The following is a 24,814-nucleotide window of genomic DNA, read 5'->3' on the forward strand; positions in this document are numbered from 1 at the left end:
TTTAAAAAAAATTTTTTTAATGTTTATTTTTGAGAGAGAGGGAGAGAGACAGACAGAGCATGAGTGGGGGAGGGGCAGGGAGAGAGAGGGAGACATAGAGTCTGAAGCAGGCTCCAGGCTCTGAGCTGTCAGCACAGAGCCCGACGCGGGGCTGGAACCCCGCAAACTGTGAGATCATGACCCTGAGCTGAAGTCAGACGCTCAACCGACTGAGCCACCCAGGCGCCCCTGGACACTTAGATTATTTCCATGTCTTGGCTATTGTAAACAATGCTGCCATAAACATGGAGATGCAGATATCTTTTTGAGTTTGTATTTTCATTTCCTTTGGATATATTCCCAAAAGTGGAATTGCTGTATCATGTTGTATTTCTATTTTTAATTTTTTGAGGATAATCTGTGTTGTTTTTTGTAGTGGCTACACCAATTTATATGTCCATCAACCAGAAGGTTTCCTTTTTCTCTATATCCATTGGCAACATTGGTTATATCCTGTCTTTGTTATTTTGGCCACTCTAATAGGCATGAGGTGATATCTCATTGTGATTTTAATTTGCATTTCCATAATGACTAGTGATGTTGAGGATCTTTTCATGTCTGTTGACCTTTCATATAGCTCCTTTGGAGAAATGTCTCTTTGGGCCTTTTACCCATTTTTTAATTGGGTTGTTTTTTTGCTCTTGAGCTGTATGAATTCTTTATGTATTTTGGATATTAACCCTTTATCAGGTATATGGTTTACAAATATATTTTTCCCATTCCATAGGTTGTTTCTCACTTTGTTGATAGTTTCCCATCAGCTGTGCAGAAACTCTTTAGTTCGACATAGTCCCACTTGCTTCCTTTTTATTTTGTTGCTTGTGCTTTAGGTGTCATAGCCAAAACATCATTACCAAAACCCATGTGAAGGAGCTTTATTCCCATGCTTTCTTCTAGGAGCTGCATGGCTCCAGACCTTACATTTAAATCTTTAATCCATTTTGAGTTAACTTTTGTGAGGGCTGTAAAAAAAAGAATCCAGTTTTATTCTTTTACATGTGAATATCTAATTATCCCAGCACCATTTGCTAAAGAGACTGCTTTTTCTCCATTGCAAATTCTTGGTTCCCTTGTCAAACATTAGTTGATCATATATGTTTGGGTTTATTGTTGGGCTCTCTGTTCTGTTCCATTGGTCTATTTGTCTATATGTTGGTACCATACTGTTTTGATGACTATAGCTTTATAATATAGCTTGAAATCAGGAAGCGTGATGCCTCCTGCTTTGTTCTTCTTTCTCAGGATTGCTTTGGCTACTCAGGGTCTATTGTGGCTCCACATAAGTTTTAGGAGGTTTTTTCCCTACTACTGTAAAAAATGCCATTAGAATCTTGATAGGGATTGCCTTGAATCTATAGACGGCTGGTTCTTGGCAAGGTGAATGATTTCTGTTAGATTCTGAACATTTTTGATATTATATTATGAGTCTCTTGACCCTATTTAATCTCTCTTCTTATCTTTTTATCTTATTTCTAGTTTTTAAACAAAGGAAAAATGTGGAGGGCCTTTATATGGCTATAGTGATTAGGACAATATGGAAATGAACACAGATAAGTAAGAAGCCCAGTTAAACAGAATAGAGCACCCATAACCAGACCTGTTTTTACCTGGACACCTGATATAACTCAGGTAAATGGGGGAAGAAGGAAAACTGATAAATATGTTGGAATATGTGGTTATCCATATGGAGAAAAAGGAAAATGCTTCCAACCTCAAATCATAGAAGAAAAAAATAACCCGATCCCAGTTGGATCAAGGACTTAAAATGTGAACTGCAAAAATTTTAGACTGTTAAGAAAAAATATAGGAGGTTATTTTTATAACTTTGGGATAAGAAACGTTTCTAAATTATGGAACCAAAAGCACAAACCATAATAATTTTGATGAATTCAAATACACTAAAATTCAGAACTGTATTTATGAAAAGACTCCAGAATGAAAAGACAAGCCACAAATTACGTGAGCACATGTGAAAAATGTATAATTGATAAAATTTCACCAAACAGGAGTATGATTCCAACAAGTCCTAGAATCCAGTAAGGAAAAGAGAGCTAACGCAAGAACGGTAGGCAAAACTTGAACAGAAGGAGAAATGCAATAGAAAGTGAAAAGGTTCTCAACATGATGGCAGCCAGAGAAACTTAAATTAAAACCACAAGAAGGTTGGGCATGGCAGCCTCCTCCTTGACTTCTTGCCCACAAAGAATGTGCCTGGAACACATCCTCACCGGGAGATAGGATCCCATACGGACTGTGCTGGGTTTATTGACTTTTGCGGGAATCCCTTTCAGGTTCACTGAATGCTACTTTGTTCTGCTTGAGTGCTAGAGTCAGTGACCCTCAGGCGCACCCCAGTTTCCTATATTTCAGACCTCACTGGAAAGGAGTCTGGATTCTTGTGCAAGACAACTGGGGTGCATGCGACCACACTGCCCATGCTGGCTGTAGAGTGGAAGCACCAGCCGTAGGAACAGATGCACAGCCTGGCTCCCTCTCTCTCTCCTTGTGCTGTAAGTAAACCCTGCTCCCCTTGAGCCTGGTGTGCATGTTGTCTGTTCTCAATGACCTCGAATCCTGCACTGACCTCTTTCCTGGGTCACGCTTACCTGCCTTTTGACCTTGTCTGCACAGTCTGGCCATCCTGTAAGTTGTGAAATGAAAACGATTTCAAAATGGCAAAACCCCAAAACTAAAAGGTCTGACCAACCAAGTAGTCACACAGAGGCAGAGCAATGGGGGTTCTCAGCCATTGCTGATGGGAGCATTAACTGGGGCAGTTAATGGGGTTGGAAAAATCATTTGGCATTATCTAGTGTGGTTGAGCATGCACAAACCCTAAAACCCAGCAATTCCATCCCTAGGCATCTACCTTAGTGAACTTATTTCAGGTATATATTAGGTGACCCGTATAAAAATGTTCACAGCGGCACTGGCTGTGGAAAAGCCCCAAATGGGCAACAGCCCAAAGCCATCAACAGAAAAATGGATAAATAAGATGTAATATATCTTATCTTCTTCTCTAATCTGAAGGGCTGTATGTCTGGGCAGCATATCAAAAGGCACGAAGGACTGAAGCATCTCTTAGTTGGGGTCCCCACAAAGGGGGAGGGTACCCTGAGGACAGCACTGAGCACGGTCAGGAGTGGGGGCACTTTCAGAAAGACCAGGAACTCCAGAAAGTGGACGCTGCTAAACAGGGGCCTGCGGGGAACATGGTGACGGACGGTGAGCTGCCTCCTCAAGACGAGGCCCCAGGTCTCTCCTTTCTGCCCCGCCAAGTCTCTCTGATCAAAGATCCCGTGGACCTAATAACCCACATTTGGGCTAGACTTGGATATCTGGATATACTCACCCCTAGCCTCTCAGCTCAACAGCTGACTTTGGGGGTTAGGTGGGTGATACTGAGAGGAGATAGAGGGTTGCCCCGGGGCAGGACCTGGCTTTCAGAAAGAGCTTCTTTACCCTAAGCCCCACCCCTTCTCCTGCCATCAACACTCCCAGGAACCCAGCTCAGATTGGGGTTGTTTTTGGTGATTTCTCAGAGGTCAGAGATCATTTAGGAACCAATCCTCAAGTGAATGCCTTGGCATCTTCACATCTGATCCTGGAGCCTCCTCGGCTGAAATCCTTCAGTGGCTCCCCATCTCTCAGAAGATGCAGCCCACCCGCCCCTCAAAGCTCGCCTGGCCTGTCCACATCTACCTGACTCCCCAGCTTCCTGCCCCACTGGCCTCAGTCACGGTGCTCACCTGCCCTGAGCTTTGCTTTTTCTCAGCCCTTCCACTTTCCCTCCCTCACCTGCCTGAGGCTCTTACCCAAGAGGTTGTCCCTGTGCCCTGTCACTCCATCCTCTGAACTCTTACCCTTTCTTCTCCATGACACTTATTACAAACCAGTATTATTTATTTCTTTATTTTCTGAAACCAGCTGTTAGAACACAAAGCTCGTGTTTTGTTGATTGCTCTATCCCCATAATCTAGAAATAATTCTTCACTATATAGGCTCTTGGTGAATACTTGGTGAGCGAGTGAAGAAAGGGAGGAATGTTGAGTTGAGAGGCTGCCTTGAGGGTTCTCAGCAGGACGAGGTCACCCAAAAGCGGGCCCTCGCTTTGGGATCCCTTGACCAACTAGTCTGTGCCTGGCACCAATTTCTGCTGGCAAGTTAGGGGTCCTGTGGAATGTTTCCCGCGTGCTGCCCAGCCAATCACCAGGCACATCTACATTATACACACATTTTTGTATGTGTGATATATATCATTACATGTTTTCAAGGTTGTTGTTTTGTTTTGTTTTGTTTTGTTTTGTTTCGTTTTGCTTTGCTTACAAGTTTTTGGCAATAAAGTGAGAAGAGAAATAAAGTTTGGGGGCAGAAGTTCCTCCTTCTGTAGTCTGAACAGTGATGTCTCTGGACAGGATATCGATGGGCAAGGAGGGCTGTAGGCCGTGGTCATCAGGCTGACTGTGTTTCCCACAAATTGCCCACTGAGGCCTGTTCACCCAGAGGACGGCACTGAGCATAATCAGAAGCAGGGGCACCTTCAGGAATATGAGGAGCAGGAAGTGGACGCGGTCAGGCAGGGACCTGTAGGAGGAACACGGTGACTGGCAGGAGTTTCCTCCTCCACAGGAGGCCCAGGCTCTGCCTCTTCCCCACCTGCTATTGTGCTCAGGTCCCATTGCCTCAAAAGTCAGTATCAATGTCCAAGCTGGTTGGTATCAGGGCTGGACAGCCCCGTGCTGAGGGCCACAGACTCCTGTCCTTCAGCTCAAGAGTTGACCTTGAGCGTCAGGACGCAGCAGACGCAAGAGGATGCAGTGGTGAAGAACGGAGAGGAAGGGAGACCCCCGGAAACAGCTTTCTGAACCCACAGTCCTCAACACTCACAGGAACTCAGCTCCTGCTGGCCCCGACTTCAAGGATGAAATGCCCCCTTTGAGTGAATTCCTAGCTCAAATTCATCTTGACTCACCTTCAATACTGTCCATCTTGGGAGCAGCTCTTCTGCCGAAACTGTTCAACAACATCAAGCCCCAGGAGTGACCCCCCCAAATTCAGTTCATTGGCAATCCTCTCACACCCTGGGTCCCAGTACTTAACACCACCTCAGCTCCTCACAAATGTTGTGTCCCCTCCCCCACACTGGGCCTTTGTTTAAACTCTCTACCTTCCCAACCCCTTGCCTGGCTCGCAACCTGAGGGGTTGGCTGATGCCTGCCCCTCTCCACTGATGCACTGGGCCCCTCTTGCAAACCCTGTTGGCACCCTGGTTCATGTGCTCTTTGCCTGCTTGAGCTCCAGGCAGCTGTGGGTAGTCTTGGACCCGCCAGTGGTTTCCCACCTCCAACTCGCCCATCTCTTTGCCTGAGGGCTCTCTCTAGCTATAGGAGTGTGTGCTTGCTGAGCAGAATAGGCCAGAAGTGCCACAGAATCCATGGTCCCAAGAGTGACCCTCTCTCTGCCTGCAATATTCTTTCTCCAGATTCTTGCTTGGTTGGCTTTCCTGCTTCCTTCAGGTCTCTGCTCAAATGTCTCTTCATTTGAGAGGCCTTCCTTCATTACTCTAAGAAAATAGCAAAGCCCGCCATCTTCCTCCACCATGAGAATAGATGTATGTGGATCACTACCTCAGCTTCTTCACCACTCAGTGGGAGAGTTCTGAGGGATGTCCTATGTCCTATGTGGTGTCTCCCAGGGCACCCAGTGGGACAGAGCCCAGTTGCTAGTGTGATAGCTCCTTTGTCAAAGTTACACTTTGCTGGCTTTTTCCACTTCCCAGCTCCCTCACTATACTTCCTGGGATCACCTCTCCATAAATGAATTGCACGTAAGTCCTTGTCTCAAGATCTGATTTTGAAGAAACTCAGACTGAAACAGTCTCTTGGTTATTTGTTTTCAATGAATCTTGATTCCTTTCATCATGTCCCATAATCTTCCCACATGCCCCATCACCCTATCCTTGACACCTGCTTAATTCTCCTCCGTAGGAATTATTATTAATGGACATCTTTCTTCCATCTATCTATCTATCCATCCATCCATCTGTCATCTATCCATCCATCCATCAACTATCCGTATCATCTAATTGACTGTCTTTCTATCCATCTACCCATTGTCTAAATCCACCCATTTGAATGGGACTTCCTTGAGAGCACAGGCTTGCCTTTTGTTCCCTGTCATATTCCTAGCATTTAGATCAGTTCCTGGCACATAACAAGCAAATTAAATGCTTGTTGAATAAGTGAATAGTTGAGGAAACTTGCATCTAGGAAGCCCCTCCCTAGGGAAGGAGCCAGGCAGTGGTAAAGGACACTGGGACACACGCATGTTACCTTGGTGTTGGCTGGATCTGTGCTCACTACCAGGGACGTTGGAGGTCCCAATGTCACAATGCTCTTGCTGCTGGAGGCTATCGTGAAGGCTGATGGTGAAAAACAGAGGCCCAGTGCCCGGTGCATGATTCTCCCTAGCTAGGCACCTGTCACCTGCAGGGTTCTGAGTTCACAAAGCAGGGGGAACTCAGGGAAGGGACTGGGCTGGATGTTCCAGGACCACTGTCTCCCCTTTGCCAGACCCAGACCTGGCCAGAGTGTGGCGTATCCCCACCCCACGCCATCCCAATCTGCTCTGCAGATGGACAGGTCATAAACCAGGACCAGAGAGCCATCGCCTTCCCCATGAAGCATTTCAGTGTCCCTCATCTCACTGGAAACAGGAGTGTTTGAAAGTTGGCACAAAAGTGAGACCTCAGGTGCCCCCTCTCCAGCCAGTGCAGCCATCCTGCCTGGTCTCCCTTGGCAGAACACCAGAGAGGTCGATTCAAGGAAGGTTGAAGGTGGAGACACGCAGTCTTGTGAGGACAGGAGGGCGGCAAGAGCCCCTTGGGCCTGATAGAAGCACGTGTCACAGGACCCTCTGCAGCGACACCAGCCTCAGTCCTCAAGGCTCACAAATATTGTCAGGACCTGGGGCAACAGCAAGGGCTTTGGATGTCACACTCACACTGTCCCTCACACCCTCACTCGCACACATACTCTCTCACACATGCATGCACGTGTTCTTTCACACACACACACACTCCCACCCACCCATATTTCCCACACACTCACACCCACACAGCACGCCCACTGAGTCTCTAAGGCACAAACACTGGGGCTGACTCTTTTCTCCCGAGCTGAGATTTCCTCAGGTGCTCTGCAGGCATTAATTAGCTCAGATCCCTTCTTCAGGGGCACCGGAGGAAAGTAGGGTCTTACCTGGGGGAAACAAACACTTGAACCTGGAAAAAGAGGTCAGGCAGGAAGCCATTGAGTCCTTCTTCCCGCAGTATTGTCGCGATCCCACATCTGTATTTCCCTGCATCATCTGTAGTGAGGTTCTCGAAGGTCACTGTGAAGGTGAGGTCTGCAGAATGGTCCACGATGGACACACGGCCACTCCGCACCTCTCCCTCAGACCCTCTGGTCTCCACCATCTGGTTCCAAAGTAGCAAGCATGGTTGTCGGCACCAGTATTTGGTAAATGCCTTGTATTTCTCCTCATACCGGCACTGCACGCTCAGGGATCCCCCCTCGGTGCCTGTCACAGTGCTGGGGCCACTCAGAGATGAGAAGCCTGAAAAAGACCATCAGTGCTTTCTTCACCTGAAGAGCCTCGACTGGAGGGGCCTTGAGGGTCAGGTCCCCTGGAAACCCAGAGGTCACCCTAAGGCTCAAGGAGGGAGGGGTCAGGAACCGAGAGGTATGGGTTGTAGGTGGACACAAGGGGGAGACCTCTGAAGCTCCCTGGTGTGAGATTCTGAGACACAGAGAGCCTGTGTGGGCTCAGCCAACTTAGAAGTGGAGGGAGAGGAAGACTTTGGGTGCCCTCAGATAGGTTCTGTGTCCCCAGACCTGTCAGTACCTAGAGGAAATGGTTGTGTCCATCAATTATCAAGAACTGAATGAAGCCACTGAGTATATTCTGAATAAACAGATGGATGGATGGATGGATGGATGGACAGATGGAATAGAAAACAGGAAGCAAGAATGGGAAAAAAGGAAGTCTAGATGAAGCACAGTATTGAGAGCTAGAAGGAAGCCTTCAGCTTCTGGCTATGTCCTCTTCCCAAATGATCACCTGTAAGCCCCAAGCTTATAATCCCTGCTTGTATAGGTGGGACCTCCTGTTCATATGTCTGGGTCATGCTGGAGATGGGAGTCGGCCAGGGGTAGAAAGAGACCATCAGGAAGGGGTTCATTTGGGCTCTGATTCAAGGACATTCACACTCGATGTCCTTCCTGGGACAGAAACCTGTGGCAACACTTGCCATCACCTGACATCTTTAGGGACTCCCTGCTCCACACTGCTCCCTTCCCCACCCCTCGGCAGCCACCCACCAGCCTTGCCATGCCCTGGGCCTCATCTCTAGCTCTTCTGCCAAACCCAAGGTTTTGACATTGTCCTCCCTCCCCCAGTCACCCAGGAAGCTCCAGTATGAAGTGATTAGGACCCAGCCCCCTAAACCCTGTGCTTCCTGCCTGGAGAGCCATGCTGGTCCCAGGCACCTGAGGAGGACTCATTACGCCAAGGAACAGCTATTGTCTGATCTGTTCTTTTTTTTATTATTAAAAAAATGTTTTTATGTTTATTTTATTTTTGAGAAAGAGAGAGACAGAGCACAAGCAGGGCAGACACAGAATCCGAAGCAGGCTCCAGACTCTGAGCTGTCAGCACAGAGCCCGACACGGGGCTCGAACCCACAAACCATGAGTTCATGACCTGAGCTGAAATCGACACTTAACCGACTGAGCCACCCAAGCACCCCATTGTCTCATCTGTTCTTAACAAGGAAGGAGCAACCCAGGGCAAAAGGACAGTGAGAAATTATTTGGGCAAAATACCCAACTAATTTGTGCTTCCTCATTTTAAATACCTTGCATTTTCTCACTGGATTTCCCAGCAAGCAAGCTCAAGTGGCTCACTGACCTATATTCTACATCACAAGGCTGTCTGTCTCTCCCACCAATAATCTGCAAAGCAGTGGTTCTCAGCAAGGGGTGATACTGCTCCCCCAGGAGACATTTGGGAATGTTTGTAGACATTTTTGGTTGTTCACAACTGGAGGGGTGGGGAGTTGTTCCTGGCATCCAGTGGGCAGAGGCCAGGGATGCCGCTAAACATCCTGAAGCGCACAAGACAGCCCCTCAACACAGAATGGTCCAGCCCCAATGCCAACAGTGGAGAGGCTGAGGAACCTTGCTCAACGGGGCAAAATGCCCCAGTCTGAGGCCCTCCCGACGCAGGCTTCCGGCTGGGGGGACTGGGAGCCACAACACTGAACCTTGTGCAGTTGCTGCTGTCCCAGGCTCAGGCTGTGGGGGCGCTGTTCTCTGCGTTTCTGATGGGGTCGGGGACGCTTTAGGACTGGCTTTCCACCTTACCCACTCTTTCAGTTGCTTAAGCCCTAGCCTTCGAGATCTGGAGCTGCTTCCTCAGGTCTGGGTAAGAAAACATTGTTAGAGATGCTCTGTTACACCTAGACCCTGACCTTGACCCTGAGGCAGCCCGGCATCCCCTCCCCCGCCCCCACCCCCACAACCCTCCTTGTGGTTTTTCTTCCCCACCTTCTCCTTGCTGAAGCATGAGGGCTCTCTCCTCCGCTGTCTCAGCTACCTCTGGGGTGCTGCACTGCTCCTCCCCGGCCCGGGTTCTCTCTAAGATCCTACAGGACAGTGCTTGCTCTGTACCCATCAAGCCCTAGAGGCTTCCTACAGCTCCAATTGTAAGTCGAAGCCTTTGGTAATCTTAAAAAGAAATAAATATAAAGTAAAAGAGACCTGCCTGTTAAGTGTAATGGCAAGTAACCGGGTAGACAGAGAGAGATTTATCTCCTTTAGAAGCAGGAGGATGGCGTAGCTTGAGGTCTCCACAGGCCCTCTTGTGTATGGCCATCCCGCTGGGCTTGTCTCTGTTGCTGGAAGGTCATTGTCTACAACCCTGGTGAGTGTGTTTTCCTTTTGTCTGGTCTTAGTCTTACTGGTCAACCAGCTCCTGTGCGGCCTCTTGCCATGGGGCAAGGACTTTTAGACTTGGGCTTACAGACCAATTGATTTATAACTCTTATTAAATACAGAAAGTCTCAGGGTCCCTAGGTGGCTCAGTCTGTTGGGCATCTGACTTCGGCTCAGGTCATGATCTCATGGCGTGTGAGTTCAAGCCCCCTGTCAGTCTCTGTGCTAACAGCTTGGAGCCTGGAGCCTGCTTCAGATTCTGTGTCTCCCTCTCTCTCTCTGCCTCTCCCTTCTCTCTCTCTGTCTCAAAAATAAATAAAAACATTAAAAAAATTTTTAATAAAAAATTTTTTTTAATGTTTTTATTTATTTTTGAGACAGAGAGAGAGACAGAGCATGAGCAGGGGAGGGGCAGAGAGAGAGGGAGACACAGAATCTGAAGCAGAAGCAGGTTCCAGGCTCTGAGCTGTCAGCACAGAGCCCGAAGTGGGGCTTGAATTCACAGACTGTGAGATCATGACCTGAGCTGAAGTCGGACACTTAACTGACTGAGCCACCCAGGCGCCCCCATTAAAAAAATTTTTTTTAAACAAAAATAAATAAATACAGAAAATCTCCTAAGTATTATTGAAATAAGTAGGAAAAGAGAACCTTGAATTTCTGGAGGCCACCCTTGAGACTTTAGTTTGGCTTATCAGAATTCAAGAATGAGGCTTTTTTCCCTGAACTCTTCATAATCTAAATGCCAGAGTGATAAACCAAAATGATCCTAATCAGTATGTACTAGTTGAGATTCAGCATAATTTTTTTTTCATCTGGCTGATCACATCAATAAAGGGGGAGGGGTGGGACTGTGTCTTTTCATGCCTGAGGATCACAGGGTCACTATGCAGGACACACATGCTTGATACAGGCCATTTCAGATTTATCTTAGTAAATGTAACAAATTACTTTTAGATCCTGAAATTTGTAATAAAATTACTTTAATAAAATTACTTTATCTTGATTACCAAAACTGGATGTTTAGAATGTGCATTAGTTTTTAAATTTATTATTATTATCATTATTCTTATTTTAAAGTTTATTTATTGAGAGAGAGACCAAGCAGGGGAAGGGCAGAAAGAGAGAGAGAGGGGGAGAGGGAGAGAAAGAGAATCCTTAGCAGGTTTTGAGCTTTCAACACGGAGCTCAACATGGGGGCTTGAACCCATGAACTGTGAGATCATGACCTGAGCCGAAATCAAGAGTCCGTCACTTAACTGACTGAACCACCCAGGTGCCCCTAAATTTTTTAAATTAAATAATTTCTGTAAAGCAATATTATTTAAAAGTTGGTCAAGTTTTAAAAGTCTAAAGTGTGTTTTTCTGTTCAGCTTTATCATGCAGAGTATCTTTATGTTCTGAGTTTTAGTGTCCTATTTTGGGAGTGATATTTATATTAAGGTTTTTTTTTGTTGTTTATTTATTTTGAGAGACAGGGAAAGAGCACGAGTGGGGGAGGGGAGAGGAGAGAGAGAGAGAGAGAGAGAGAGAGAGAGGGAGAGAGAATACCAAGCAGGCTCCATGCTATCAGCACAGAGCCTGACTCAGGGCTCAATCTCACGGGAGTGATATTTTTAAGGGTTTTGGTGCACCTTGATTAATACAGCTAGAGGTGGGGAAATGGGATTAATGAAATAAAGATTTTTCCTCCTTGGGCTCTGACGGTTAGCGCTGACATTGGATTACTCTGATTTCTAATTGCTACATTTGTGTTTTCACAGGATCAGAGCAAACTGGTGAGTTGTCTTGATTCTTTCCCCTTTTATAACAAAATAGTGTCCTTCCAGTGTTCAAAAACAAAAAAGAGAGAGAGAAACATCATTTATGGGAACTCTCAGACAAGGATGGACAAGTTCCCAGCAGTGTCACCCTCCAGCAGCTCACAGTGCAGGGCCCCTGGGGCAAGCCCAGACCTGTTGGAGGCACAGAACCCCCCATGGGGGGTGCGTCAGCACCTGGGATACATGAACAGGTATTCACAAGGAGGCTTATGTAGTAAGTGACCATTGTATTATTTTTAAAAAGTGATGACCTTGAATATAATTGTTATAAGAAGAGCAGTGATCTTGGCAATAAGCATATTCTCTTTGAACCTTGGTTGCCTTGCATGAATTGGTCTAGGGTAAATTATTTGCCTGTCTCTGCATCATGGTCTCCTGTTTTCATAGGATTGCAATAAAAATTGGATTAGATTATGGGGAAAACCGGGTGAACACATCGATTAGCCCAATTAGTATTAGTTCTCTGCTCCCCTCGCCCTGGCCTGGTGCATAAGACAGTATTCCTGGGGTGTCTGGGTGGTTCAGTCTGTTGAGCGTCCAACTCTTGATCTCAGCTCAGGTCTTAATCTCAGAGTTGTAAATTCAAACCTCACGCCCAACGTGGAGCCTACTTAAAAAAAAAAAGACAGGGGGTGCCTGGGTGGCTCAGTTGGTGAAGTGTCCAGCTCTTTATTTCGGCTCAGGTCATGATCTCACGGTTTGTGGGTTCGAGCCCCATGTCAGGTCCTGCGCTGGCAGCACGAAGCCTGTTTGGGATTCTGTCTCCCTCTCTCTCTGCCTTTCCTCCACGTCTGTTCTCTCTCTCTCTCTCTCTCTCTCTCTCTCTCTCTCTCTCAAAAATAAATAAATAAATAAACATCTTTTTTAAAAAAACAGCCTTCTTGATTTTCAAAATGGTGGTCATCAGGATTAAGGTAGCCAATTTCTTTAGGGCTCAGTACGTGCTCACCTGTGGGAAGCATCAACTTACCATCAACTCCTCTTCCTCTTCGTTTGGGTGAGGTTTTTCCGAGCTCACCCCCTCCTCTCTTTGCTTGTGTCCTCATCTCTTCCCTTCCCCATCACCAACCTTGCCCCACACCGTTGTCACCCAGACCTGCCCAGCCCCGCTCACCTGGGACAGAGAGCAGCAGCAAAGCCGATGGCAGCCACATGGCCCCGTCCCTCTGGGTGTCTCTCTTGCTGCGGCTGGAACCCCTCCCCCAGGGGCCGCTCACCACATCCCCCTCTTCTGCATTTCTTGGCACTTCTCTGCTTCCTTCTTCAGCCTCTTGGTTCTGTTCTCAGGACTGGTCAGAAAATGGGGGAAGCGAGGGGCTCAGGGCATCACGTGACCAGTCGATTACTTGCTAAAGTTTTCCTCAGAGACATTTGAATGCACGGTTCTGGTTTTTGCTTCCTGTGGGTATAACACCCTTACCATGACTCCACCACAGCCAACACACCCGCCTGCCACAGCAGGGAAGGGCCCAGCTGACTTCCTTCTAGATTTTCCGAACAAGCCCTTCCCTCTACGAATAGCAAATGTCCTGTGGCTGGCGTGGCTGGCGGGTACAGGCGTGACAAAGCCTCCTCTGGACAAGACCAGCCGTTTGCAGGGCCCAGTGCAAAATGAAAACACCTTTGTCCTAGAATCACCAACCATTTCAAGCCGGCAGGACAACAGAGCATTAAATCAAGCCCTTCTCAGCGGGGCACGGTGTGACCACAGAGGGGCCCCCCGTGAAGCTGGCCTCATCTCCTGCTCTTGGTGGAGCGGAGTGTGAGGCTGGGGCCACCTTTGGTGTGGGCTCTCCTCTTGTCAGTCCCCAGCTCTTGGTCTGGCCTCACCAGACCCCAGAGGCCTTGAATGGGCTCCTGCCTTGATCACATGCTCCCGACCAGCCCCCTTCACTCTGGCACCGAGCCACCCTCAAGCCTCCCCTTTAACCTGGTTAAATGGGCCGCCAAGCTTCCCACGGACAGAAAAGTTTTCAATATCTCAAACGGCAACTCGGGTGCACCTGGCCGGCATTATGCCCCATGACAGGAAACAGCCAGGGAGGACTTAGCAAGGCAGATGCCGATTTGGAATGTCTTATCCACGAACCCAGACTCACGTAAATGGAAAAGTCTAAAATTCTGGGATCCTATTGTCAAGCATCTCTTAACTGGCTGTTTCAGTAAATAAAGAAACAGCCTGCTGGTTCGTTTCTTGCTGCAGAGGGAGATCTCATGTATTCCGAGGTTTTGTGCGTGTGCGTGCACGGATGCGTGTGTATGTGTGTGTGTGTGTGTGTGTGTGTGCGCACGGGCGCGCACCTCCCTCTCCCGACATGTTCAATGATGACACAGAACAGACAGAGCTAGGGAGGGAGGAGTTTGCCAGAAGCAGAAGAATTTTCAATTTGTGAACTTCCATTTACTTGGGCTCCGCGGTTCCTGCTCAGACCCTTGGGGGTGGGGGTGGGGTGGCTACACGACCTCCTGTGTCCTTTCCTTTGCCAGGAGGGCAAAACTCTCTTCCCCGGAGAGAAGAACATGGTTGTTGTCATTGCGTGCCTCCTGTCCTTCGTCACCTCGATGGGGGGGGGGGTGTCAACCAAAAGCCACCCTGACTTTGGACACACCATAAAAAGACCATTCATTTCCTCACTAGTCCTTGTGACATTTTGTCTGCAAGTTTTCATTTTCTTTCCAACATGCCCTTAAAGAAAATTGTTCCTCCTCAGGTGGGATTTGTGAAATGCCCTGGAAAGTTCCATGTTGCTATTTATTCGCTGTGCAACCTTAGGTGAGCCACATGATTGCTCTCAGCCCAGGATTCAAACTCACCCCCTCCTTCCCAGCTCACACAGCCTGGATGCAGCTGGCAGCAGGGAGGCATGTGTGTGCAAATGTGTGCATCTCTCTTTTGGCCTCCGGAAGTGGCTCTGTCTGCAATTGGTCTGGGCCATTCAGACAGGCTGCTTAGGGACAGGCCTGTCCTTTCTGTGACTGTCATCTGCCTGTGAGAGGCCAGTCTTCCTCCACTGCCCTCTTGACACCAGCGGCCCTTTAAGGGCAGAGCCTCGGAGCCGCTCACAGCTCTGGGAACTAAGGGAAGAGTCGCCTGCTCTTTAGTCTCCCTGCAAGAGCCCCGGTGGGGCGAGGCAGACTCAGGGGGCACTGCTTACCACTTCTCCCTTGGGAGGCAGTGCCTGAGTCTGTGAAGGGGACAGTTCAGAGCTACAGACTTTCCCAGAAAGGCACACTTGGTATCCTCATCCTGGACAAGCTACCTGCTGTGCACAGGACTGTATCAGTTAGCTTTTTCTAGGTGATGCTGCTGTAACAAAACTCCCAAATCTCAGAATGCTGGAGCCATGAAGGCCATTCTCTCACTCATCTTACATGTCCGCAGTGGGCCCCATTTGCTTGGGGACCCAGCCTGAAGGAGCAGCCATTGTCTGTGACAGGAAGAGGGAAGCAATAGAGTGGCTCCTAGAGGAGCCGCTCAGAGAGGTACATGCCTCTTAGGCTCCTCCTTCATGGACCACAGCACGTCACATGGCCATGCCTGATGTCAACGGGACGGAGTCGCATAATGCCGTCCAGGGAGAGGAGGCAGGAATAGCAAACCTACTACCAGAGGCTTCTATGAGCTGGCAGTTCATCCCTGGCACACAGGCTTCATGGCTCCCTGCTGGTCTCAGGTCAAAGCAGGAAGAGGCTGCAGGGTGCACTCAGCCACCCTGTGTGTTTCTTTCTTCAGCTACGGACAGGACACTTGGCCATATGCAAAGGACACAGCAGTGCACAGGAACTGGCTTTCACCCAGAAGCCCAGCAGACCCTCCAGAAAGCCTCGGTGACAGCACCAAGGAGGGACTTGCCAGGGAGAATCGACAGTCACTCTGACAGTAGAAGCCCCGTTTTAACCTCACACATTCAATGCCTGCATCGTCCTCATGGTAACTGTGAATGTCGGGTCCCAAAGATGGTCGTAGATGGACACTTGGTCTCTGGCTGCCACCGCTTCTGGCCCCAAAGTCTTCACAATCTTCCTTGGTCGATGACATAGTTCTTGGCATCAGTATTGGTTAAAATGTGTTGGATTCCTCGTCATGCCTACAGGGCACACTTAGAGATTCTCCCACCATGGTGTCCATCACATGTGAGGACTGCTCATGGGCCAGCAATCTGAAGAAGGGGAAAGACTAGGTTCCAGCTCCCCACAGAGGCAGGTCTGGGGTGACAGCTGGGGTGCAGGTCCCCTCAAAGCCCCTGACAAGCCATTCCCCTGTGGCTGGAGGAGGCGGCAGCTGGAAAGACAAGGGTCACTCAGGGCTGGGGTCAGGACACAAGAGTCAGGAGCAGGCCTGTCATGTTTGAGGAATCACATGGAGGCATGTGAAGCTGCCGAGGAGCATATGGAGGTCAGAGAACTGGAAGGCCAGTTAGTCTGCAAATGTTCAGTGCATCGCTTAAAACTTTTTTGATGTTTATTTATGTTTTGAGAGAGAAAGAGAGAGAGAGAGAGAGAGAGAGGGTGAGAGCAGGGGAGGAGCAGAGAGAGAAGGAGACACAGACCCGAAGCAGGCTCCGGGCTCCCAGCTGTCACCATAGAGCCCGACGCAGGGCTCGAACCCAGGCAACATGAGATCGTGACCTGAGCTGAAGTTGACACCCAACCGACTGAGCCACCCAGGCGCCCCAGAGCAGCAGGATATCTTAACAGATTAGATATGAGCAAGAGAGGAATCAGGGGCCACTCCTAAGTTCAAGGCTGAGTACCTGGGGGTTTGGGAATGCAATGAACCAAAATGGGCAAAGCTGGGCTTACAGGAAGAACAGATTCTGGTTTGGAATTGAAGGTGTCTGTTAGTCACCTGCCATGGACTGCGTGTCTGTGTCCTCCCCCAAATTCATATGCCGAAGCCCTAATCAGGGGTAATGCCAAGGACCCACCCACTGAGAAGTCTTTCCAAGTGTCTAGAATAACAGTGGAGGAGATTTTGGGGGGTCCTTACCTGCATTCCACAGATCAGAGAGTGCTGAGATGAAAAGCTGAGCCTAGCATGGTGTCTGACCCCGCCTCCACACCCATGTCCGCCCCCACCCCCACCACTCTGCCCCAGCCTCACCCCATGTGGGATTTGATGTCCTACACCCAGCCACCACCCATGGAGATGCTCTTCTCACCCCTTTTGGGTTCTGCCACCCCAGCCTGGGCTGACCCTCGGTGGGGAGGGCTTCCTCAGCCGGCTTGGACCCTGACACCCATGCCGAGATGCCTCTCACTTGGATGCCCTCCGCACTTGCCTGGACTCCCAGCCCCCACAATACCATCTGATTTTGAACAACACATTAAAACTATCTCTGGACTCTGTGCCCTAAAAGACGAAGACTTCTGCATCTCACCCATGGCCCACCGTCCTCTTCCCAGTGCTGATTTTCTCAGAATGGTGTTCTTTGCATCTATGACACTTATACTCTCTTCTGTAATCGTTCCCACCATTGCTTAGGGGTTTTATGCTTAGGCTAAAACACTCATTGCTGACCACAGCTTCTCTTTTTTCACTATTTAACTTCACCCTTTGTTGGCAGACTTTGATCATGATGTATATTTTCTATTTTGAAAGGACTCATGGGTGCTGTATCTCATAAGGTCTTGCATTCACGAGACAGTTGTCAGAGCATTCTGGAATATTCTGTCATTTGCTCAGAACATATAGATTCTCCTTCACTGTGTGTTGGGATGCAGTGTTGTTATGAAGCAAGAGTATTTCTGTCACACACCATGTGATCCTTCTGGTACGACTTTCTGATGTGATCATCGTTTCTGATACCAGCCCAGATGATTCTGTTTTATCCACAAGGCTCGGTAACTTCATACCATTCTGGGTGTGGATCATCTGTATCAGTTCCTTTCCTGGGTCCCCAGCTGGGCTTTCAATGACAGCCTGAAAGATCTCTGTGTTTCCACATAGTTTTTGTTTTTTTTTTTTAATTTTTTTTTCAATGTTTATTTATTTTTGGGACAGAGAGAGACAGAGCATGAACGGGGGAGGGGCAGAGAGAGAGGGAGACACAGAATCAGAAACAGGCTCCAGGCTCCGAGCCATCAGCCCAGAGCCCGACGCGGGGCTCGAACTCACGGACCGCGAGATCGTGACCTGGCTGAAGTCGGATGCTTAACCGACTGCGCCACCCAGGCGCCCCTCCACATAGTTTTTAATTCAATTCAATTATGTTTACTTTGGGCTTCTCTTTTCTCCTCCAAGTGAATAGTCGATGTACATTTGTGGCATCACCTCTCTGTCTCCTGTACCTATGTCTGCCTCTCCACACGTTATACTGTGTTCATGTAAATGTCACTTCAGGAAATATCCACAAGGCACCACGTCTGTGCGTTTTCAGGTACGATTGTCTTTGGGTTTTGTGGTTCTTTCCCTGATTCTTTCTTTCCAGCAACATTGGCTCCTTCTCTTCCGCTCCTTCTCTTTCCCGAGGTCAGCCTGCTGGCTCTCCATCGCCCTATCTTGTACTTCACTCTCTTTACTTTTCTAGAATCCTCCTGTTGTCTATCACTTCCTTGAGACTGAGTAGAACTATTTATGTGCCGATTTTTCTATGTTTCTTTGGACATATCCTTTCATGAAGTCTGTTCTTTAGTTTGCTTTGTCTTTATATTCTTTTTTTCACTTATAAGCTTTTTTTTAATTAAAACATTTTTTAATGTTTATTTTTGAGAGAGAGAGAGAGGTACAGAGTGCAAACGGGGAGCGGCAGAGAGAGAGGGAGACACAGAATCTGAAGCAGGCTACAGGCTCCAAGCTGTCAGTACAGAGCCTGATGTGGGACTTGAGCTCACGAACCATGAGATTATGACTCGAGCCGGAGTCGGCCACTTAACCAACTGAGCCACTCAGGCACCCCTCACTTTTAAACTTTTGAAGGTGCTTTTCCCCTTTTGAATAAAAGTTGGTATTTGTCAAAGTCAAAGGGAGGGAGGTGGCTGGGAGAGTCTTCAAGCTGGAGCAAGTGATGGCCTGGAACCTTCCCCTTGTGCTGAGGGCAGGTGTCCTGTTGGTTCTTAGCTCACCCAGCATCACCTACCCAGTGGCTGTCTGCTTGGCTGCCTAGAACCACTCCTTCTCCCCTGTCTCATTCACCCCCACCCCCCACATCATTCTCCACTGCCTGGGGGCCCAGGTCATGTGCAATCAATATGCCAAGTCTGCCAATCAGAGCGTAAAGATAAAAAATTGACAACACCCAATGTTGGGGGTGGGGGATGGCCGTTTATTGTCACATTCAGACAAGGGTAGAAATGTTCCCAGCCTCTTTGGTAATATCCATCAAAATTGGGAAAATGTACAAACCACTAACACAGCTATTTTTTATAGGAGTGGCCCTGTAGGTATATTCATAAATGTGCATCAAGCCACATATGCAAGGAGATTTGCTACACAATTGCATGTAGTTGCAAAGTACCCAAAACAACTGAAATGCCTGTCATGAGTGAAACAAGTTTTTTATTTAATTTATTTAATTTTTATTTTTTGAGAGACAGAGAGAGACAGACAGACAGAGCATGAGTGGGAAGGGGCAGAGAGAGAGATGGAGACACAGAAGCCAAAGCAGGCTCCGAGCCATCAGCACAGAGCCCAACGCGGGGCTCGAACTCATAAACCGTGATATCATGACCTAAGCCACAGTCGGATGCTTAATCGACTGAGCCACCCAGGTGCCACTGAAGCAATTAAATAAATCATGGTATGTAGCTGTCATGGAATACTATGAAGCCATTGCACACAAAAATCTATAGATAGTGATATGGAATGGTTTTCAAAAGACATTCAGTGAAAATAAGCAAGATGTAGAACAATGTGTGTGATTTTTCTTTGAAGGAGGGAAAGAATATATGCACAAATACATGCTTTAGTTGCATAGGATTTCTCCAAAGGACATGGACACACACACACACACACACACACGCTCACACACACACACACACACACACACACACACATGTTACTGTCCTTGCCTTCGGTAGGGAAGTAGGGTAGAAGTCAGAACACACTGTTTTATTCTATATTTTGTATACTTTTAAAATTTCTCTTTTATGGATCCTGAGGAACTTAACAAAAGACCATGGGGAAGGGGAAAGGGAAAAAAAAAAAGAGAAGGAGGGAAGCAAACCATAAGAGACTCTTAAAAACTGAGAATGCACTGAGGGTTGATGGGGAGTGGGAGAGAGGGGAAAGTGGGTGATGGGCATTGAGGAGGGCACCTGTTGGGATGAGCACTGGGTGTTGTATGGAAACCAATTTGACAATAAGTTTCATATTAAAAAAATAAAATAAAATTTCTCTTTCTAAAAATCCACAAATAATTATAAAAGTTGGCCTATCTGCCTACTTTTCCACTAGCTCCCTCTTGCTGAGGAGATGCCAGTGGTCCATGAGGGAAGAGTACTTCCCTGGGTCAATGGTCACTTAGACCTACGGTCATCTCCAACTCTCCTAATCCCACACCAGGCTGTGTCTGCATTGACTTGCCTGAGTTCCTCCGTGTGTATTTAGAAGCCAGAGCTGGTTCATTGAATTAAGAAGATGCAGATCATGACCCGCTGCATGAGGAGGCACAACCACCCACGTGGGTGGGCAGGTAGGTAGCTCCCTCCATAGCCACACTCCCACTTTAGGGACATGAACCACCCAGGGACAGGGACATTTTAATGAAAGGCGCAGTTTCAATACACCCACACGATGGAAGCAGAGTCACAACATTTATTGTTTACAGATCCAGGGGAGAGCCTGAGGAAGGGCAGGCCCCCATCCTGGACCACGAACAAGCAGGAGACTGAGAGCAGGAGACTGAGAGCCCCTGTGACTTACAAGGGGGTTGGGGAAGAGGTCACTGATTTTTCACAGAATCAAATCCAAGTGGTTAATTTAAAAGGTGCCCCAGAAAAAGCAAAGAAGGAACTTATGGAAGAATTCTAAGCTTGGGTCCTTCTCTGAATTTCCAGATTTCACGTGTGAACAGGGATGCCATTCTGTAAAACGCCTGGGAGCAACTCAGAAACACAACAGGTCATTTTTCTCAAAAATTGTTTTACTCCCCCCATATGGTCATGGAGAATGTGTGCATTTTCTGATTGATGCACACACGGTTCTTCTTCAGCTCTGATCCAGCGGTTTGAACAAAGATGGTGCAGCTACTCAAATCAGCATCTGGACACCAGGACCTCATGTAGGTCTCCCACGTTGGGCCATAGTGACATTGCATGGTCACTTGCAGAAGAAAGGAAAAGGAAGGAAACAATGAAGAAAAGAAAAAAATTAATGAAGTAGAAAGGAAATATAAAATAGAGAAGACTTGGGGCACGTGGGTGTCTCAGTTGGTTAAGACTCCGACTTCAGTTCAGGTCATGATCTCACAGTTTGTGAGTTCAAGCCACATGTTGGGCTCTGTGCTGACAGCTCAGAGCCTGGAGCCTGCTTGGAATTCTGTGTTTCCCTCTCTCACTGCCCCTCCCCTGCTCGTGCTCTGTCTCTCTATCTCTCTCAAAAATAACTAAACATTAAAAAAATAGAGAAGACCAAAAAAGCCAACATTGTTTTGTAAAAAAAAACCCAAAACCCTCGCAAGACGTTCGTGATAAAGGGAGAGGTCTGAATAATTGATGCCAGGCCTAAAAAGGTATATCACAAATACCCTGCACATTTTAAAAAGAAAGATAAAAATGGGATGTGATAATAAAAAGATATCTAAACAAGTTTATGCCAATAAACTTGTTTCTAGCAAAATAAATTTCTAGCAAAAGTAATGTGAGATACTAAATAGGCGCAAATAGAAATAGAAAACCTGAACCGTCTTACTATTCAAATGAACCAAACCCATTACTTTTTTTAAGTTTTTACTTATTGATTGATTTTTGAGATAGAGGGAGAACACAAACAGGGGAGGGCCAGAGAGAGAGAAAGAGAGAGAGAGGGAGACCCAGGATCTGAAGCAGGCTCCAGGCTCTGAGCTGTCAGCACAGAACCCAATGCAGGGCTCGAACTCACCAACCATGAGAACATGACCTGAGCCGAAGTCGGATGCTTAACTGACTGAGCCACATGGGCGTCCTGAGACTAGCATGCTCTTAATAGCAAAACGTGACAAGGGCAGTGCAAAAAAAAAAAAAAGAAATATAGGCAAAAATCACTCATGAACATAAATACCAAAGTCTGCAACAAAACATCAAAAAGCTGAACCTAGGGATATATATGCAAGATAGTACATCATTGTCAAGTTAGCTATGACCCCAGAATACAAAATTGTTTGAACACGAGGAAATCAGTAAGTATAATATGCCGCATTGACAAACTAAAGGAGAAAAGGCATATGATCATCTCATAGACACAGGCAAAAGTATTTGATAGATTTAAGCAGCACTTTGACCATGGAGGCCATTCTGGACCTCAGGAATCCTCACAGCACCCCGACTGTGCTGGGCTCCTTCCCTCTGATACTCGATATGGAACAGGGGGTGGGAACAGCCACTATGAAGTCCTGGCCCCAAATTCCAGAAAGAGCAGGACACAAGGTACCAGAGGTCCAGGAAGGCATTGGAAGGAATTGGGGTCTCTGGTCCCATGGAAGGAGGTCCCTTTAGCCTATGGGCTGAAACTGGGACCATCACCTTGATCTCTGTGGGCAATAGACTCAGACAATGAGCTGTGCAGAGAAACACATGCCCAGACAAGCTCGATTCTGTCCTGGAGGAGAAGCCGGGAGCCATGAGAGCATCTAAGAGATGGAGAATCTTGGCTTTCTAGCACCCCACTCTCCCTGCACACCCGACAGACCCCACTCAGGCTGCGATGTGCTGACAGTGGAGGTGACCAGGAAAAGAGGAGTTGCCTTCCCTGAACAAGCCTGTCCTGGCTGAGTCTGTCTTTCTCTGCTCCCTCTGGGGAGACCAGGTGGAGACATGTGGAGTTTTGGGGGCTCACTCTTTCTTCCAGTCCCTTCCAGACTCCTGGTGTTCCCCATCCATGCTCACACATGCACACACATGTTCACACAGGCACATGCACACGTGTGGTCTCAGGTGAGTTTCGAGACTCCTCTCCATCCCATCATCAGCAGAGAAACAGTTTTGACTCTTCTCGGGGTGGGTCCCAGGGGCCCAGAGCACAGGAGGGGTAGTGCCTACCTGGTTCGACAATCACTGAAAATTTGTACCCTATATCAGTGCCGGTCCGCTCAATCCCACACCAGTAGGTGTCTTCATCGTCCCACTGGAGGTTCTCCAAGGTCATGGTGAATGTGTGTCGGCTGTGATTGTCCTGGATCGACACTCTGCCCCTCTTCACCAGTTGTTTTGACCCGGTGGTTTTAACAAGGATTTTGCAGGAATCCCAGTCATTCCCACGACACAACCATTTTTTGTGAGATTCCCATCCTGGGCAATACACATAGGATGTGGTCAGTGTGCCCCCATATGTGCCTCTTTCCACTTCCTCCTGGCAGGTGCAGAAATGGCCCAGAAAATAGAAAACCAACATGCACCTTGTCCTTCCTTGGCCCAGAGCTGACCTGGGCACTGCTGGAGCTTCTGGTCCTGCCCTGAAGACCAGCCAGGAGCCTCTGCTCTCTGTCTAATTGCCACATCTTGCTTGTCCCTTCATCCCCTGCAGGATTTGTTTTGTTGTCAATCCCCCTTGTGAATCCCCCCTGAGGTTCCTAACTGCCCAATACAGGGGCCTCCGCTCACTTGCTATCTTACTGACCACCGACCTCTCCTCGCCCTCAAGCAGCACCTCTTCCTGGTAGCTCAGAGAACACACTGCAGCCACAGGTGTATTTCTGAATCCCAGAGCTGGTGAGACAGTGTGGCCCCCTCCCCATCCATGCCCCCGACACTCTAACCCCCACACACCTATAAACCCTCAGCCCCCGAATCGACACATGACATGGAACTAAACACACACACTCACTCACCTGACAAACGCTCACTCCGTCCCACAGGTGATTGATTGATTTTTTTACCTACACACCTCGCTCTTTTGTTTCTTGATACCCTTGTACAAGCTCTTCCCTCTGCCTACAATGTGCCTTCTTCTCTGCTTGAAAAAATCAACCCTTCGCTTCTCCTTCAAGCCTTGGCTCAAATGGAGTCTCTTCTATGGTTTCTCCAGTTCTGCAGCCAACTCAGTCCCTCCCGGTGCCACCAGAGCACTTTGTCCCTGTCTTGGTAGTTGAGCTAATAACCTTGGATGCGGCCTGGTCTTTGGATCATCCAGAGCAGAGACCCAGGTAGGCTGATGTGTGGGGACGAGCAACTCTCCAGAGAGCCTTTCACCCTGGTTTTGCTGCCTGCCTTCCTCCCTGTTGTCTGAGCTCTTCAGAAGAGTGCTTCCTGGCTTGAGCGACAAATGAAGACCAGTTGTGCTTTTAAATGATGCAGATGCCTGAACCCCACCTTGACTGAGTGGCTCTCTGCTGGAGTTTGGGCACCTGTGCTTCTTCAGAGTTCCTCAGAATTTCATGCATTTATGTGTGTGTGCATATATATATGTGCATGTATGCATCTATCTATCATCCGTCTATGGATGAGTGAAAGTCTCTGCCGTTTCCCCAGGGCAGACTCTGTCTGTGTCCTGCCCTGGCCCTGCAGGGGTTTGGTCCTGAAGCCCCCATGCCACTCACCGTGGATGACGAGAAGGAGCAGAGCTGGCCCATGTCCTGCCTGCCTGGCTTGTCTCCCTGGTGCTCAGCAAATGTCAGCTGCCCTCCAGGCACTTGAACTGAACTCAGAGGCAAAGTGCCTCTATTTTAAATTTTTTCTTTTTTTAGTTTCTCTCATCTACTTCCCTTAAAATTTTCTTTCCATTACTTTCTAATTTTATTAATTAGAAGAAAATCAGTGCCTTCTTTGGGAGCATGTGGCTGACGTCATCATGTGTCTTTCGTGATTTGTGGAAGCAAAGCATCCCAC

General features: G+C 48.0%; 1 protein-coding gene and 1 long non-coding RNA gene across 3 annotated transcripts; both read right to left on the bottom strand.

The window, feature by feature from the left end:
* Positions 1 to 1,998: 1,998 nt before the first annotated feature.
* Positions 1,999 to 13,233, bottom strand: LOC123604563 (protein CD300H-like). 2 transcript variants are annotated; one of them, XM_045490881.1, is made up of 4 exons: positions 12,969 to 13,233; positions 7,296 to 7,653; positions 6,372 to 6,460; positions 4,465 to 4,623 (listed from the first exon to the last, which is right to left on the bottom strand). In XM_045490881.1, the coding sequence occupies exons 1-4, from the start codon at positions 13,006 to 13,008 to the stop codon at positions 4,580 to 4,582; spliced, it is 531 nt and encodes a 176-aa protein (XP_045346837.1). In that variant the 5' UTR covers positions 13,009 to 13,233; the 3' UTR covers positions 4,465 to 4,579. The 2 variants fall into 2 exon arrangements, with proteins under 2 accessions (XP_045346836.1, XP_045346837.1); XM_045490880.1 differs by lacking the exon at positions 6,372 to 6,460 and having other exon boundaries at positions 1,999 to 4,623; positions 12,969 to 13,220.
* A 7,362-nt stretch (positions 13,234 to 20,595) lies between these two features.
* Positions 20,596 to 23,339, bottom strand: LOC123604597. Its single transcript, XR_006715381.1, has 2 exons — positions 23,030 to 23,339; positions 20,596 to 21,116 (listed from the first exon to the last, which is right to left on the bottom strand). It is a non-coding gene; the product is annotated as an uncharacterized LOC123604597 (long non-coding RNA).
* Between the last annotated feature and the right edge of the window lie 1,475 nt (positions 23,340 to 24,814).

Source organism: Leopardus geoffroyi, chromosome E1, assembly GCF_018350155.1.
Source record: "Leopardus geoffroyi isolate Oge1 chromosome E1, O.geoffroyi_Oge1_pat1.0, whole genome shotgun sequence".
NCBI lineage: Eukaryota > Metazoa > Chordata > Mammalia > Carnivora > Felidae > Leopardus > Leopardus geoffroyi.